The 17828-nt window shown below is 36.7% G+C and overlaps 1 protein-coding gene across 2 annotated transcripts in view; it reads right to left on the bottom strand.

The window, feature by feature from the left end:
- The window catches only part of STXBP5L (syntaxin binding protein 5L), a 199500-nt gene that overhangs the window by 101363 nt on the left and 80309 nt on the right, over positions 1-17828 (bottom strand). For both annotated transcript variants that reach the window (XM_061988737.1, XM_061988738.1), the window contains exon 5: positions 2753-2887. In XM_061988737.1, the coding sequence (XP_061844721.1) occupies positions 2753-2887 (135 nt within the window). The remainder of the gene's footprint in view (positions 1-2752; positions 2888-17828) is intronic.

Below are 17828 nucleotides of genomic sequence, written 5' to 3'. Positions count from 1 at the left end.
AAGTTTTACATAGTTATGTTTTCTTATTTCATCTTTGAAAGTATCTAGTATCAACAGGCCCAATGAACTTATAAAGCACTGAACAACCTGGTCTCATAGCTGATCTTATTGTGGGCAGGAAGTTGGTCTAGAAAATTCCAGATGGGCCTTCCAAAGTGAATTATCATATGAGTCTGTAATACTGAAGTGTAGAAATAATGTGAAGATTAAAAAATATAAACAAATAAGAACATATCCATGGCCCAAATTACATTATTCTCTCAGAAATACATCTCGGTACAATTTTAAAGGAAAGTCTACTGCCAAAAGCCCATCCTCATGTTTGTTACCACAGAGAGTTCAAATTTCTTTACTGAGAAAAGTAATCTAGTTTCAACTTCAGCAGTGCCATAATCCCCACCAACCTCTTACTCTAACACAGAGAAAATACTCTGGAGACACAAGATTCCCTGTCTATCTAGGTATACTCCTGCATTTTCTTCCTAGCAGCTGCTGCAGGGCTATGTTTTGAGTTAATGCTGAAAAGAATGTTGATAATACAGAACTGTTTTGGTTATTGCTGAGTGGTGCTCACACAGCATCAAGGCCATTTCTGCTCTCACCCTGTCTTGCCGGTTAGTAGGCTGTGGGTGCACCAGAAGATGGGAGGAAGGGCATATGGGACAGCTGAGTAGAACTTGTCAACTATTCCATGCCATAGAACGTTTTGCACAATATATAAACTGAGGAGTGTTGGCTGGGAGAGGCATATTGCTGTTTGGGCATCCTTCAGCAGCTGGTGAGCAATTACATTCTACATCACTTGTCTTTTCTTGGGTTTTATTTCTCTCAAATATTACTATTATATTTAATTCTTATTATGTTTTGTTTTATTTAGTACGTTGTTCCTATCTCAACCTGCAAGTTTTGTTTTCTTTTCCATTTCTCCTCCCCATCCTATGTGGGGGGCAGGGGGAGAGAGTGAGCAGCAGTGTGGTGCTTAGCTGCTGGCTAGGGTTAAACCATGTGGATAGATAATATAAAGAAAATAGTTAGGAGAGACTGCTTGTTTATTAAAAAATTCTGGAGAGGTAGCTTCCTGCACAGCATCTAGCTCATTTCAACAACTCAGTACCAAAGCTTGTTAGCAAGCAGCCCTTATTATCCACATAGTTTCCAATAAAGAGAGGTATTATTCTATTCTGTTCCCATGAAAAATATCTGCTGTGGCCATTAAAAAAACCCAAAGGATTTAACCAAAATAATTTAGAAACAATTAGGAAGTGAATCTTAGTGGAAAGTTTCCATTTCATAAAAACACTTTCAGTATTTCTATGCAGAATAGAAACACCTTAATGCCTAGAGAAAATTCCAAATGCACCAAAGCCAAAAATGTTTTGTTCTCAAAACCTCAAAGGTGATATCTACCCAATATGGTGTATATATATACATTTTAAAATATAGGAATAATAAAACCCCCATCAAATATTACAAGATCACTAAAACAAGATGAGAAAGAGAAAATAGTTAAGATGCTTCCCAACTGAAGAACTCATCAGAATGAACATACTAATTCTGGTTTTGATTAAACCACATTATCAAACAATAATTTTTCAGCCAAAACTACTGAGCAGAGCTGAGCAAAAACTGTGAATTGGCCAAAAGATTTACCATCGGACTCTTGAATACTGATTACCATCTGAATTCTTGTTTTAATCTTTTTTTGAAGATGAAATTTGATTTTTTTTTTATTGTGTCTATGGAGTTTGGTGGGGGCAGAGGAAAATAAAGAAAATTAGTGAAAGTCAGTAATAATAGCAGAGGGGAAAAAAGGGAAAAGGAAGAATTCTGGAGAAAAGTGGTTGCCATTAATTTGTACTCTGTTTGGGACAGAGAATTAGATCCACCACTGTAAGCCTGTAGCCCTATTCTTAGATACCATCCTTTTGGTTCACTGACATTGGTGAATTTCAGTTTTCTGCTAGAAGTTACAAGTCTCTCACAACATGAGGTAGATGTTACAGAAACTTCATGAAATATGATGTTTGCTCACAGCAAGTTCTTATTGATGAACTTCACAAAAGAAACACCAGAGAAAGATATTTTTAATTCTGTTAAGGCTTTTACTTGCAGAAGTATAGATTTATCCCAGTCAGATTTTTATGTCTCCCTCCATTTCATACCCATGACACAGACACTTGTGTTAGCCTGTCAGAGAATTGACATTTAACAGGCACGTATTATCTTTCCTATCACTTCATCAGCTTTTCATGAGTCTGACTTAAATTTGAAATTAGACTAGTGTCGAGCAGGAAGCTTGGTCTAGCAACTTCTGGTCTCTTCTCATCTAAATGATTTTACAGTTCAATGAAGAAAAGTTCTTCATTGAGTCTTAGAGCCAATATACTCCATTATTCTCTGCATAGGATATTTGGCAAGACATTGATCAAGCTCCCTTCACAAAAATATCAAAATATGAATTTGTGAGATTAATGACTATCTGTATTTCATGGAACTTCATAGTTAAACAGATTATTGAATATTTTTAAATTTTACATTAAATATTTATATATGTAATTACATGCTCTCTATCATAAATCTGAATTCCTAAAGTCCAGTAACAAAACAGTTAATACTGTACATGCATTCATTAAAAGAAAAGATTTTCAAAGGATTTGTTAATATTTGTAAAACCAGAGTATTTTAAAAAATGAATCTTATAAAAACTACAAAAATTACCACAGATGCAAATGTAAAAAAAGTTTGCACTTACAGTTCTATTGCCTTATTCCACATGATAACATATCCAGAAAGAATGAAGGATTCAATATTTACAATGTGTGTATTTCCCCTCTCTGTTCCAACATAAAGCCATTTACTCTGGAAGGGTAGATGACAGTAAGTAATCCTGGAAAGGAAAAACAACAAAAAAAGTTACTATCATATCAACAGTATTTTTAAAACCTTTGCATATGGAATAATGGTTCTTTCCACTTTATAACTTTAGAAGAACTGTCCAGCAGGTCCATAATTTTGAAGAGTGTGCAGGTTAGGGGGATAATCTCCGGAAAAGCGATAAAAGAGAACATGAAACAAGACAGCCTTCCTGCCTACCCATATTAAGAACAAAAAAAAGAGCCATACCACTTAAGCACTGAACTAAGTCATGTTATCTCCATAAGTATGCATGTTCATTACTATAAGCATGTAACTTGTGCTATGATAGTATTTAAGATTCTCAAGGTAGGCTTTTTTACTTCCTTTCCTAAAATAAGCAATTATTCCAGTTCAACAAACAGGAGTTAGTGGACATTACTAGGATTAATACTGTGTACAACAGAACTGTAACACCATCATTCACTCAAGAAAACATTTACTTTATAGGCTGTGAGTGTAGGCAACTATTGATAAGAGCATTACCAAGTGCATTTAAGTATTATATCATAGACACAATGAATCCTACACTCATTCTCTCACAGTTATGAACATGGAAAGATGTCATGACAGTTTCTCATGATAACACATGAAAGTTTTTAAAGATGATGAATGAGTAGATTCAGGTTTCTTTGATGTTATAAAGATATTACACACATTCTAGGAAAACTAAATCTATATCAGATAAAAAACCCATTTGCTACTAAAATATAATCAAATGCATGCTGCCTGCAGAGACTGAAACTTAATCTCATCTTCTGGTACAGATTCATGGATTTTGACAAAAAGCAGGTATTTTGCTTGGTATGACATATGTTATTTTGTTTATCATTCAGTTCCACAAGCAGGTTATTTCTAGCTTTTATATACAAACTTAATTTAACAGCTACGTAATACTTTTTATCCGTAACATCTTCCTCCCCCACAAATGTATAAACAGTTTTTAAGAACATACATATTTCAATTTGTTATTCTTATGGTACAGCAAAGTTTCTGAATTAATTATAAAGGAGCGAGAGAGGTGCTGGCTGTCTTCCAGTTACTTGGCCCTAAGTTGCTCTCCGAGGAGAACATTTGGCACTCTTTGAATTAAAAGAATTGTTTAATATTTATATAAATTTCACATACTTTCTAGTACTGTCCCCTGTAAGGTGCACTCAACAAACAAAAAGATTCCAGACTTTTAAAGTATTTGGATAGCTCTGCAGTTTTCCAAGTATCTAATCTTGTGTCAGGACATTTAACATTGAATTCATTCAAGTGAGTAATTTTTTTTCTTTTTTTGGCCTTATGTATCACACTAGATTGAACACAGTTGAAATATGCAGTCTTCACATTCTAGTTCAAGGGGCAAATTATTACTGAAACATGAATGCAGAACAAGGCTTACCCTTCATGGAAATTTTGGTTTGTTGATTCAAGAGAGACTTAAGTATGATATGAGCTTTGTTCTACCCATCTGTACAGGGATAAATTTTACCACTAATTGTCTTAATTTCGCAATAATTCCAATGTCTTTAGTGGAAAGAGAACCAAGGTTGTTTGAAGAGACCTGCTTTGAGAATGGGAGTTAGTTTAGTATGTATAAATGCAAATACCTTTGAGCAGCAACTTAGCAATTATATTGTAAGTGCAATCGGATCAACAAACATCTGACAGAAAAAAAATGCAGAAGGTATATGCCACCTACATACTCCTTGCTGAAATTAAAGCTGTTAGCTTCATTGTTCTGTTCACAGCAGATGCAAAGAATAATTTGCCCATTTCACTTTGTAGTTTTACAAAAGCTAAGTTGTTTTTCTTGATCCTTCCCCTGAAACTAAACAATTCTTTTGTTTTCTCTTCAGATGCACCATTTGCTACTTTTAAGGTCAAGTTCATATTTAGTAATTTTACTTATTTTTATTATTATTATTTCTTGCATTTCTGTACTAGCTCTACCTTTCTTTCTTGTGCTCCAAAGCACATGAATGCTCTGTTAGGTCCTAGCCGATTCAAAAAACTCCCTGGTTGATACATCCACTTAAGCACTTCACACTGATGTTAACTCAGTGCTTATTTGTAGTAGGTAAGTCACAGGAAGAGAAAAAATTCATGACTTTGAAAGTGTTGAAAACATATGTATAGTGACTGACAAGTAACTTGCAAGTTACAAAGTGAATCCTAGTTGACTTGAATGCTGCTACTCCAAATTCTTGCAGTTGTGTTATTAGATGAAGTAGGTTCAGGTCCACCTGGGAACATGTTACTTTTCAGTCCTCTGATAAATTCACAAGCAGGTATCCAAAGCACATGAGCAAAGCCAATACCCTAACTGTGGATAAAGTCTCAAAATCACCTCTGACATGAGGATGTTTTGGTCTTTTTTGAAGTTTGCTTCTAGGTTATAATCTCTAGCATGTACTGCCACAACAACCATCAGACTGAATAGATGTCTATTTCCCAGCTACCACATGTCCTTCATTTGCCCATCTTAGGTTTAAAATTTCAAGAACATTGTGTTTCAAGAGCAAGGTTCCACAGTAAGAGAAAAATCATACAGAATTACTAACTACTGGCCATCCATTTCTAGAGTTAATTTCTTGCTGGCCTGTCTGAAATTCTAGGCACCAATAGCTGGTCATATAGTGTGAAGGACCATTCTTGCTAAAGAATGAAAACTATGACCACAATTTTTTCTATTTTCTTAAGCTCAGCTATTTCTTCTTAAATACTTTCACTAGATTTATGAGACAGCCATATAAGAAAATATTCTGCGTGTTCTTTCTTCCACGATGAAAACTACCCTATGACTGTTCATTGTCACCCAGACTGTTGTTAGATATTATCAAATACTACCTTTTACAATATGTGAACTTAAACGAAAATGCTATTCCTAAAGTCACTCCAGATATGTAACAAATATAGAGATTAAAAGACACTTTAATATAATACATTGCTAGGCTTCACCAAACAGAGCCATACGATTTTCTCAGAAAACTAGGCACTCCTCTGAAGAAGTTTTCTTCTACATTATGTAAATTAAATGGAAACTGCTTTGTGTATTCTTGACTTTTCACTTTTACAGAAACTATCAACTTGACTTTGAAGCTTGAAAGCTTTGAAGCAAGACTCAGATTTTTAATGAACGTCTTCCATTTCAATAAGTACTGAAATTACATAATGATTTCTTCAAGAGAAAACAATGACATTTCATACTGTAGTTTTCATTGTGCATGAAAAGTATCCCTCTATTAGTCATATATCCCACAAGCAAGTTGAGATGTCCTTTGATGCCTTTACAAAATCCAGTCAATTAGCTAGAAAGAAAGAAAGACTACTCTTCTTCTTAAGAAGGAAGTGGTTGTAGTGATTTATGTCAGTATGAAGTGCTCCTGCCAAAATTTAATCAGATTGTCAATCTGATTGAGATAACATGAAACCCAATTAAATGGAGACCTGAGAGTTTGCTCAACATTGATCACTTAACAGAAAGTCTGCCAGAAATGTGGATATTATATATTCTTAGCAACAAACCACAATCATTATAAGGAAAAGTAAAAAAAAATGGACTGATACCAAAAAAGGTGTTCCCATGCTGCTAGAATGGTCTGGAACATCATATCAGTTCTCCAATATATTCAAAGAGCAAAACAGTATATAAAATACACATTTTTTAAAATACAATAGGTGCCAAATAAAACAACTGAAAAAGAATTCATAAAGCAAAAACTCAGCAAAAGCCTTGAAACCATTTCTGAAATTATGTAAACAGTATAAGAGAGATAAAGGAATAACTTGGAGGTGTTGTCAAAAAATTGAATCTCATTTTAGAAAGAAATATATTCTGACCAGCAAATTGTGAAAAGGTATCTTTTTCAGAAAATCACAGTACCTTACAGGCTAACAAAAAAAAACCTCACGGCAAATTACTAGAATGTTGAAATGTTTAAATAATTTAGACTGCTACATTCTCTGAAATACTAGGAAAAACACACACATGGCTTAAAATCTTTATTACACTAATCATATTGCTCTAAGAAAAAGAAAATATAGTTTTTAGAACACTTCCTTCTGTCTCTGCTTTGCTATTTTAGTTTTTCTATTTTTAGTATGAAAAATTTTCCTAAAACACTATTCCTGGTGTAGAGTGGGGAGAGCTGTGGAAAAGGCATCATGATGAACAGTTTTTTCCAATTTAATTATTTAATTGCTTATTCCTTGACATCAAAACTGCAACTAAATTTATACAACACCTTTTCCATTTATATAAGTAATTTTAAATATGGACAAGCATAAGAACATGTACAGCCTTTATGTCCAGCCTTGACTGGCAGAAGAGTTCAGTTTCTGCAAGTTCTTGCAAAAAACAACCATTAACTTGAACTCTTTCTCGGACTCTTACCAAAATAAATTACTCTTCCAAGGCTCTCAGAAGAGCAAAGGAAGATGCAACATAAAGGAGTATTAACTTGGGAACACGAGTAGCTGACAAGAAGCAAGCCCAGCAGCCACAAGGTCTTGGCACAGCTGTCTTCTCTGAGTGACTAAGTTACAGCCACTGTCTTACACACAAGTTACAGGGCATTGTCCCAGCACAGATGAACTCAGCTGTTGAGAAAGCTGATCACCTTCTTCAGAATGTTATGCAGATCAGAACCTTACCTTGTCAAAACAGTGATTACAGCTTCCCTCCTGACTCAAGGAATCTTCCCCAGCATCCTCAGGTGCTTTCAGTACTCTCCACTAGTTGACATTACTTATATAAGAAGATTATTGCCAAAAGCTGTTCTCTGGGCACTGCCTGATAGACTGCTCATCCTCCCTTGGTATTAGCCAACTGACTGGCTAATGTTCTGTCAGCTCTTTCAAAATAGCTCCTTTTAGAGAGGAATCTGTGCCCTGTGTAACCCTCAACAGATATTCACAGCAGAGGAAAACCACTGGGGAAGCCCTTTCCCTCCTTGACTTCTGCAGGGTTTCTTCTTTCCAGCAATGAAAACTACATCTGCTGAGGCTGCCCCATGACTTTGTATATAGTTCCTCTTCTCTCTCCATCTTTAATGTCTTTTCCCCTTCACTATTCCCTTAACATTTTAGTATTTTTGATCAAAAGTAATATAAAAAGTCCTCACTGACGTACAAAGAAGACCAGATCTCCTTCTCCAGTAGTTGAAAGTAGAGTGGCCTTTCTGCAGGAGCTTCTGGCTAGTCAGAATTCTCAGAAAGTGTAGGATGGCTTCTCTGTCTCTTCACAAGGCAATGTTACAGCTGAGATTGTCACTTTAAGACATGAAATGCACACAGGAAGATTTAGATAGATATTCCAGCAAAGAAATTTGTATAGGAAATGAAGAGAAAGAGTTGTCTCCAGCAGATCAAAGAAAGAATGTAAATTATTTGGTCTGTGGAGGTATTTACTCTTCTCCCTGGGCTATATATAAATCTAGAGGTCATCAGCTCTGTAAAGCATGTAAAAACATGTATAATAGCAATCCATGCAGTCTGCTGTCTGAATCCTGTACTCCCCGTAGTGCTGTTCGCCGCCTTGGGGAAAAGGATGAGGACTGATTTTGTTGTACTGGCTAATGTTGAGTTACGAAACGATTATATCACTGGTCATGGGGTTGAGCTGGTGTTTGTATGCAGCATTGTTGTCATTCAAGTACCTGGGGCACCTCCTCTCAGAATTCATTAGAAACTGAACCCAGTGTATGGGGAGGGTAGAGAAAGATGCTCTTTCCTACTCTTACACCTCCTCTTCCTCCTTTAGACAAATTACAGCAGCTTTTGAGAATTTTGAATACCTGTGGAATGTTCCAGTCATCATCCTCTTATTGATATGTCTCCTGAATATGTTACAGATCTTGTTTAGCATTGTGAAAGTTATTTTTAAGAAAGCTACCTGAAGATCTGCCCCAAGGCTGGATAGTAATGGGTGGCATGGTAGGTGGGAGAATATGGGCAGATATCTAGAGAACTTCTCACCTCCAGTGGTTTGGAACTTCACCGCTGAACAACTACAGCAACCTTACAGAGTGGTAGAATATTTGAAAAGAAAGTGTTGTGACTATTCTAAACAGATAAAACTGACCACACTGTGCTGGGCCCTGGCCAGTATCTACCGGACACTGTTCTATATTAGGTGTCAACCTCAGGGGGAAGGGGAGGAAGACACACTGACAGGCCCTGCAGCTAACCCAGCCCCAACGACATGCACTGTGGCTACTCAGACCTCAGCCCCAAGAACATGCACTGTGGCTACTCAAACCTCAGCCCCAACAACATGCACTGTGGCTACTCAAACCTCAGCCCCAATGACATGCACTGTGGCTACCCAAACCTCAGCCCCAGTGACATGTGCTGTGGCTACTCAGACCCCAGTGACAGGCATTGCAGATAAATCAGAGAACCAGCCTCTGCCAGAATCTGTCACCCCTATGCAGATCAAGAAATACATGAAAAAATCAGTTCACTTAGTGAAGGATGAAGGTGAACCAGAGTCACCATAAGAATGGGAGGAAGAGGCAGAAGCAGAGATAATCACCCGATCCCTATCCCTGAGTGAGCTGCCAGACGTGTGAAAGAATTTTAGATGTCATCCAAGGGAGCACATTGTCACCTGGCTGCTCTGATGCTGGGATAATGGGGCTAACAGCTTGGAATTAGAGGGTAGGGAAGCCATGCAGCTGGGCTCTCTCTCTAGGGAAGGGCTCATTGACAAGGCAATTGGAAAAAAACCACAAGCCCTCAGCCTCTGGAGATGATTTTTGTCAGGCGTGAGGAAAAGGTACCCCTTCAAGGAAGATATCCCATGCTACCCAGGCGAGTGGGCAACTGTGCAGAGAGGTATTCAGTACCTGAGGGAATTAGCTGTGCTGGAGATTATTTATAATGATCCAGATAACGAGCAGTTACCCACAGATCCAGATAAAGTCCAATGCACATCACCCATGTGGTGGAAGTTTTTACAAAGTGCATCAACTTCTTTTGCCAACCCATTGGCAGCTGTGGACTGGAAAGAAGGTAAGGGGGAAGTAGTGAATGCAGTGACTGAGATGGATTTGGAATGGCAGCTTAAAGGTGAATTATTTACACCTAAGTGGGCCCATTACACCTCAGGCCATCAAGAAAGAGATGCCACCTATAATCGGCTCGTGATCGAGGGCTGGATTTGAGTGTGGACACTATTGCACAAGTTATTGATGAATGTGAGACGTGCCACAACTGAGCAAGCCAAGCAGTTAAAGCCTCTGTGCTATGAAGGACAATGGAAATATAATTACAGGGAGGCCTGGTAAATTGACTCTATATCACAATCCCACAAACTCGCCAAGGCAAGTGGCATGTGCTCATGATGGTGGAAACAACCACTGGATGCTTGGAAACACACCGTATGCTCCAAGCCACAGCCCAGGACACTATCCAGGGCCTTGAAGAACAAGCCCTGTGGCGACATGGCACCCCAGAAAGAAGTGAGTCAGACAATAGGAATCCCTTCAGAAGTCACCTCATAGATGCCTGGGCCAGACTGAATGGCATTGAGTGGGTGTATCACATCCCCTGTCATGCACCAACCTCTGGGACAAGCAAACAATGCAATAGATGGCTAAAATCCACACTGAGAATGATGGGGGGTGGGACCTTCAAAGATCGGGACACACACTTAGCAGAAGCCACCTGGTTAATTAACACTAGAGGATCTACCAATCAAGCTAGCCCTGCACAGTCAGAACTTCTATGTGCTGTAGAAGATAATGTCCCTGCAGAGCACACGGAGAATATGTTAGGGAAGGCAGTCTGGGTTATTCCTGCCTCAGGCAAAGGCAGACTGATCTGCGGGATTGTTTTTTGTGAAGGATCTGAGCGGAATTGGTGGGTGATGCAGAAAGATGGGGAAATTCAATGCATACCTCAAAAGAATTTGATTTGGGGTTTGAATGGCCAGTGAATTAAATTGTGTAATGTTAATTGCTAAGTAACGCTGCCGTTGTATGTCATTACTACTACAGTTGCTATATGCCATATCAGTGGTGTTATCATAAGAACCACTTCAGTCACTGGAGGATGGACTTCTGTTGAGTGAACTGCAGAGGTGATGGAACTTGGACTGGTTTCAGAAGCTGACACACAGCAACTTCCTCAATATCAACACCTTCAGCCTGCAGATTGTGAGTATGGGTTGCACTGAATACACTGGCCATGAGCTCCAGATGCATTGTGCAACAATCCAACACCACGCATCTCTCCTACCTTGAAAGACCTATGACAGATGGAGTCCCAAAGTCATGGATTAAATGAACTCAATGGACAAGTTAGAGGGATGGCCCATAGAGAGAGAGAGAATGACTAAGAGAATGATCTCTATGTGTGTGTGTATATATATATCTATCTATCTCAAACACAGGAAAAGTGTAGGTAAATAATTTGAAACTGTAATATTTGGGTATGACATAGATGGTATAGAATAAGGGATGGGTAATGTCTTGGGTTTGGCTGGGATAAGCAAGATTAATTTTCACAAGAAGCTGGGAAGGGGCACAACCATGACCAGCTGACCCAAACTAGCCAAGGGGATATTCAATATCATACTGATGTCATGCTCAGTATAGAACTTGAGGAACTGGCCAGGGGACGGACAATTGCAAATGTCAGGCTCTGGTAGAGGAGTTATGTTGTGCATCACTTGTTTTGTAAATTATTTTTTAGTCTCATTGTTCTTGCTATTTCTTCTCTCCTTGGGTTGTTTTATTAAACTGTCCTTATCTCAGCCCACAAGGTTTTACATTTTTCTTCAGATTCTCCTCTCCATTCCAGTTGGAATAGAACAAATGAGTGGCTGTGTGGTGCTTTGTTGCTGAGACGAAACCACTACATTGTCAGACAGACTGCTCAAATAATCTTTGTTGTTTTAAGACTACAGTGCATACACTACAATAAGAAGTTTATGGCACCACTGGGTAGGTGAAGAATATCTAATGAAGAATGTAATAATTATGATTCAGTTCTGTTTTTCCATCAACCAGGAACCAAGTGTGACTGTTCTGTTTGTAACTACTAAGCGAATCATCTCCAGCAATAAATTCTAGGTTATTAACGAAAGTCATAAACTGTTTACAATTAAGTACTGAAAACCAGACATCATTTAGCTCACATGCTACTGTGCTTATTTTCTGACTGAACTATCAATACTTACAAACAGTAGGACTACTTGGAGACATTAATTAAGCTTAGTTCTCTTAAAGTAGTCTGTAGAGATCAGTGTTTTGAAGAGATGGTGAAATGAAATTGCATTACATGAGACAATTCAATATATGATCTTTATGAAGGAACATGAATGAAATATGGAGTCAAAGCAGTGATAACAGTTGCTTTCTAGTGCTATACATCTGTTTGCCAACATCTTTTTCAAGTTTGGTATCTGAGACTATTCAGTTTACCACATCAGTTCACTGTACAGTTTCATTTGCCTTTATTTCATATCACTTTAGTTATTCGTATGGTTATTGTTTGTATAATAGCCACAATTTAGTCTATGGGTTGTGATACAAGAAACATTTAAGGCTCCTCTCTTCTGCTTAACATAGGCCACAGGACTTTTTCACATTAATTACTGCTTGAACTACAACAATTTTACTAAAAGACACCTGTCTTGATGTAAGGAATTTCAATGATGGAAGATTCTCTATATGTACAAGATGTACAAACAATCAGGTTTCCACCTTTAAACTATAATTTCAATATAAATTCCAGCTATTTGTGAACACACTGTATATAATTAACAGAAATATTGCCCCCCCCCCCCATTTCTAAAAATTCTACTTGGCAAAAATGTTAACATTTCTTACTTTATGGGTTTATTTTAGGCAAATAAGCTTAAGCAGTGCTGGTAGATACCTTTTGTTATGACAAAGAAAAAAAGCTTGAGCGTCTATTCTCTTCTATTTAGACATGTCACCTTATTTGTGGTTCACTGCTTCTTTGAGGTGTTTAAGATACAGTGTGTTTTTCATGGTGTCCCTTACCTGAAATGTTATAAAAGCTACATATATTATACAAGCTATATATATATACAAGGTAAATATAAACAAGCTGCAAGGATGACAAAGATGAACACAAGAAGCAGAAAAGAATTACATAGAATTTTAAGTAATTCAGTTAGAAAACTCCCAAGATATTTTGGTTTTGTCCCTTGCTGTATTTCTTTCTTTTCTTTGGATCTGTTGGCACATTCTGAAGCATATTGATTTTTAAAATTGATACTGATTATTAATGCTTTGAACTGTTAAAAACTAAAATATAAAGTGCAAAGCAAAGCACTATCTATATCCTCATTTTCCTTCTTGCCTGTTAAAACAATTGAGAGCAAAAATAGGCTGTTCTTCTGTTTCTTCAAAAGCTAGAAGTTCCCATGTAAGATTTTTTTCTAGGACCTTAAAAGTTAGGTCCATTCTTGATTTGTGAGTTCATTATTTCAAGTGAATTTGCAATTGTGATTGTAATTAATAGTTTACAGCACTCCACAAATACTGTTTTAAGATAAAAAAAGCTTATGTTAACTACATAAAACATAGAAACATTTATAATTGGTGTTAACATAAAGTATTCACAAGTGGTTAACTTAGAACCTACAACAAATCAGAAAAAAACATAATAAAAATATATCAGAAGCATTATATTTTATTAGACCAGAAAATCTGAAGATCTGTCTTCAATAAAGATGGAAATGATATATTTAAAGGCTTCTACAAATCATAGATTTGGAGAAAAGACCTTTAAGACATCAAGTCCAATTGTTAACTCATCACTGCCCTGTCCACCACTAAACTGTGCCTCTAAGCACCACAGCTACATTTCTTTTGAATAACTGCAGGGATGGCGACTCAGCTACTTCCCTGGGCAGCCTGTGCTAGTGCTTTGCCACCCTTACAAGGTTAGCATGAGCACTTTACAAGGACAGTCAAAGTACACTTCATGCAACAAGTACTTTGGCTTTTAACAGTTTTATTTCATATAACTAACTTTCTTACAATTCCCCAAAAAGGATCATCCTGGCCTGCACATCATGCCACAACACATAAGAAAAGATAGCTGCATGATAGCTTCCTATAACACAAGATACAGGTATTTAAATTCACACCCTTGGTAACCTAGCTACCTGCCTTAGCAGCAGCACTGCATCATGTGAACTGACATTACTGAAGCTCCAGAACAAGTGAAAAATTACTCTTGAGATGCCAGTGTGCAAGGGGATGGAAACTTCTGTAGCCTGTGCTATTAATAATCTGTTTAATCTTCAAGAGGACAGAAAATTAATTTCCTTCCTCCTGGACAAATGCACAGCAAAGACACATTCTTTTTTCAAGTCCCTTTCATGTTTTTGACTGCAAATTCATCAGGATATCTTGCATATGGGGACAAGATCACTGCCAAAGAGAGTGGCATACTCTCCATGGCTAGATCTTTAGAATTTATACAACAGTAATGCAATAGATTGAACAGGTTTAATGTGTAGGCTTGGAGCCAAGATAAAAAAGACAAAGACGTAACATGGAAACTTGATTCCGTAAACAGAAAAAAGTTGCTGGAAGTAACCAGCATACTTTTCACAGTTTTCCAATTTGTTTCTCATACTAACTCAAGGTCATTAGACAACAAAAATGAGAATGAAAGTTCCACAGAGTCACTGGAGTGATCAAATTAATGATACAGGGCTGGAAACAGACTGCTGCTTTCATCTTTAGGGGAAACACAACAGACATGATTTTTCTCTTGTCCACTGGTTTGTGAAATCACCATTTCTTATTTGTAATACTTCACTTGTTCTACATTGATTTATTTGAAGGTTAAGTAAAAATGAGTTGTAATTCCAAGGATAGTGACAGTGATAGGCAATACAAACTAATAGCCACTGAGTATCTTAGCAATAAAAGAAAGCCAAAATAGAAGGGATAGAAGAGAGATATGGTGTTCTCAACAAGAAAAGTTTTGATTTAATTCACTCATTGATTTTGTAGAAACTGCATTAAAAAGCCAAGCACCTTTGGGTAGAGTTTCTCTCATCCTTTCACCCAATACTGAAGCTATAAATTGAAAACAAAGCTTTTGCTTCCCAATCTCATAGTTTCAAAAAAGTAAATTGAAACTCAGCTCAAAGATGAAAGTTGTCTTTTGCTGAACAGCTTGACTTTACATAGCTGTTAGAAAAATAAACTAAAGATACATGAGTATTTCATCCTCTGCATGCTACAACATACACAAATCTGTGTTTATAGTATACATTCTTATTATAATGAGTTTAAAACCTATTTTATATCAATATTGATAGAGTTATTTTGAATGACCGCTACCAGGATAACATTGAAATATGGAAATTGACTTCAAGGTTAAAAAAACATTTTATATATGTATATTTCTTCTATGTATACACACTTTTTTTTTTCTTAACAGCTTCCATCAATTAAAATAATGTAGAATTATTGAAGACCAGCTGTTCTCGTTTGTTATGCTTCAGTAGCCAGGGACTCTGTGATTAACAGTCCTTGTTTTTCTGCAATCTGTAGCCTCTCTTCTCATCATGCTCATGTACTGTTTAATGAGATAATCTCAACACTGACATTACTAGCTCTATTTCTGATTTACTGGAATAATGCCCAGAGTTGATTGTGACAGAAGGAAGAATATCCTAAATCATTGCTTTGGGTTCTGCTCGAAGCTGACATGTGCCTGGGCAGAAAAGGGGTGATGTGGTTTCCAAGAACCAAATTACTTACTGCAACAGAATGGGTGCATGTTCCTCATTTCTTTAACATATGACTGGAAATCTAATGTAACAAAAGTCAAAGGGTAGATCTGGGCAGGATCATGAAAGATGTCTCAAAACTCAAATTTGAAAACTTTAAAAATTAAAATAACAGTAACTGTAGCAAGCTGGAAATTCCAGCTGATAACATAGTTTATGCTGTCTGAACTTGTTAACATTTTAAAAGACATGGGGTTTTTTTTGCTCGTGTCTAATATGACTCTGTATGTTATGAAGTAAGATGATGCATTGTTGTAATACAGTATTGGACTTCTCATTTGTTATGACTGGGGCCATGAAACATGGATGTTCAGTGTATGGCTGTGTGCATACATTTCAAATTTTGCTATCCAAACCTCCACTTAGACCAATTTGGCAACACAGCTGCTATTTGAAAACAATATAACATGTTCTGGTTTGGTTTTCTTTTTCAAAAATGCAGAAACCTACTGACAAGCATGCTTTGTCTTCTACAAAGCATTAAAAACAACAAGAACATTGCTTGGAGTATGATCTGAAGTTTTGCGGCAGTAAACATAATACTGCTATATGCTAAGAGCTGAAGACATTTTTTTATGAGAGAAACCAATGCATAAATTGGTACAGTCAGATGTGGCCAGGTAACATAAAAATTAAATAATTCAGAACATGTTTTTTCTCTGTGTTGAAATGAACTCAAAATTTCACAAAGATGCTTTGCAAAATGGAATTTTGAAGGGATATGTTTTCTCGTAGAAATAATATAAGGAAGCACAGCCAGAGTGACACAGAGGAACGAATAGATTAGAAAAAAAAGGGTTTGACAGGCCAGAGGGCCTTCTAATCCTTGTGCCATTGTTGAGACCCAGGTAACGGTGCTAGTTATACATTTTTCTCCAGTAGTTCTATGGGTCATGACAGTTTCACATATATGTATGTTTGTGTGTGCACATGTACAAATATATATATGTCCATTCACACATGCATATACATATAGCAAATCTGCAAAGTTACTTCATTTGCTGTTACAGGTACTTTTCACTTTTAACTGCTGTATTCATAACCACAACATTTGGCCTGGTAACAGCTAGAAACAGTGATTTTGGTGTTTCAGAGTTTAGGAAACCCTTCTTTAGGAACCTTCACTTGATCTCAGATCAAATCCCCAAACTCTTTTATGCCAAAATATTTTATGTAAAAAGCTTTAAATAAAGTATTAAGTTAAACAAACAGCTCAGGAGTGGATTGGGGAAAGTAGAGGCTGTCTGGTACAGTTTTGGTACAAGAACAAAAAATCTACTCTTAAATAGAGCTGTTACTTCTAAGAGTAATTCATATACACCATATCAACTGTTTTCTGTTAACTTGCTTTTAATGCACCAATGTGAGGAAAACTGGAATTGATTTGCAATTTATTGATAACCATGAAATAGAAAAACATTTGCCAAGTTAGACATCATACTTTGTCAAAAGTCCTGGATACATGCTTTTAAAATGAAGATACACACGTAACCAATGTAACATGGTAACTATATTTGCTGTTTGGAGACTTTTCTGAGTAGTTATTAAAAAAAACCAGATTACTGTATACTGTGCTAATGTTATTATTGCATATTTAAGAGTCTCACTATGGAAATAGTACCTTTAGATACAGAGCTCTGTAAAAATAGATCTTGAATACTTTAGCTCTATTTGCCTTCAGAGCAAACACGTATAAAAGCAGATACTGTGGTATAATGCACTTATGGACATTTTTAATTGAAATGAAACGGAAAAGATTGGCAGAATCCTAGTGGACTAAAAATTCCTCTGTGGAAAGACTGTAAAAATCATTTAATAAAGAACAGATATTCTTAAATTCAAGTTTTGATTTGGATATAAACAGAAATTCTAAAATTTAAAATATGACCAGGACTCTTGTAATTTGAAGAGAACTTATTGCATCACATACAGATTAGAAAAGAAGTGTTGCTAATAACTGTAGGTTCTAGATATTTCTGGAAATAAAAGTCAATGGATTTCTCTAGTGAAAGGTGATGTTACTCTAGAGTAACATCTACTTCAGCACTGAGAAACCAAACTGGTTTTAAACTAGGCAGCTTAAATTCATGCAACACTTTCTCTGCAGTGGCAGCAACTCAGATCACATTACAAA

This window comes from Colius striatus, chromosome 1, assembly GCF_028858725.1.
Source record: "Colius striatus isolate bColStr4 chromosome 1, bColStr4.1.hap1, whole genome shotgun sequence".
Taxonomy (NCBI): Eukaryota; Metazoa; Chordata; class Aves; order Coliiformes; family Coliidae; genus Colius; species Colius striatus.
This window is presented reverse-complemented; position numbering and strand designations above follow the sequence as displayed.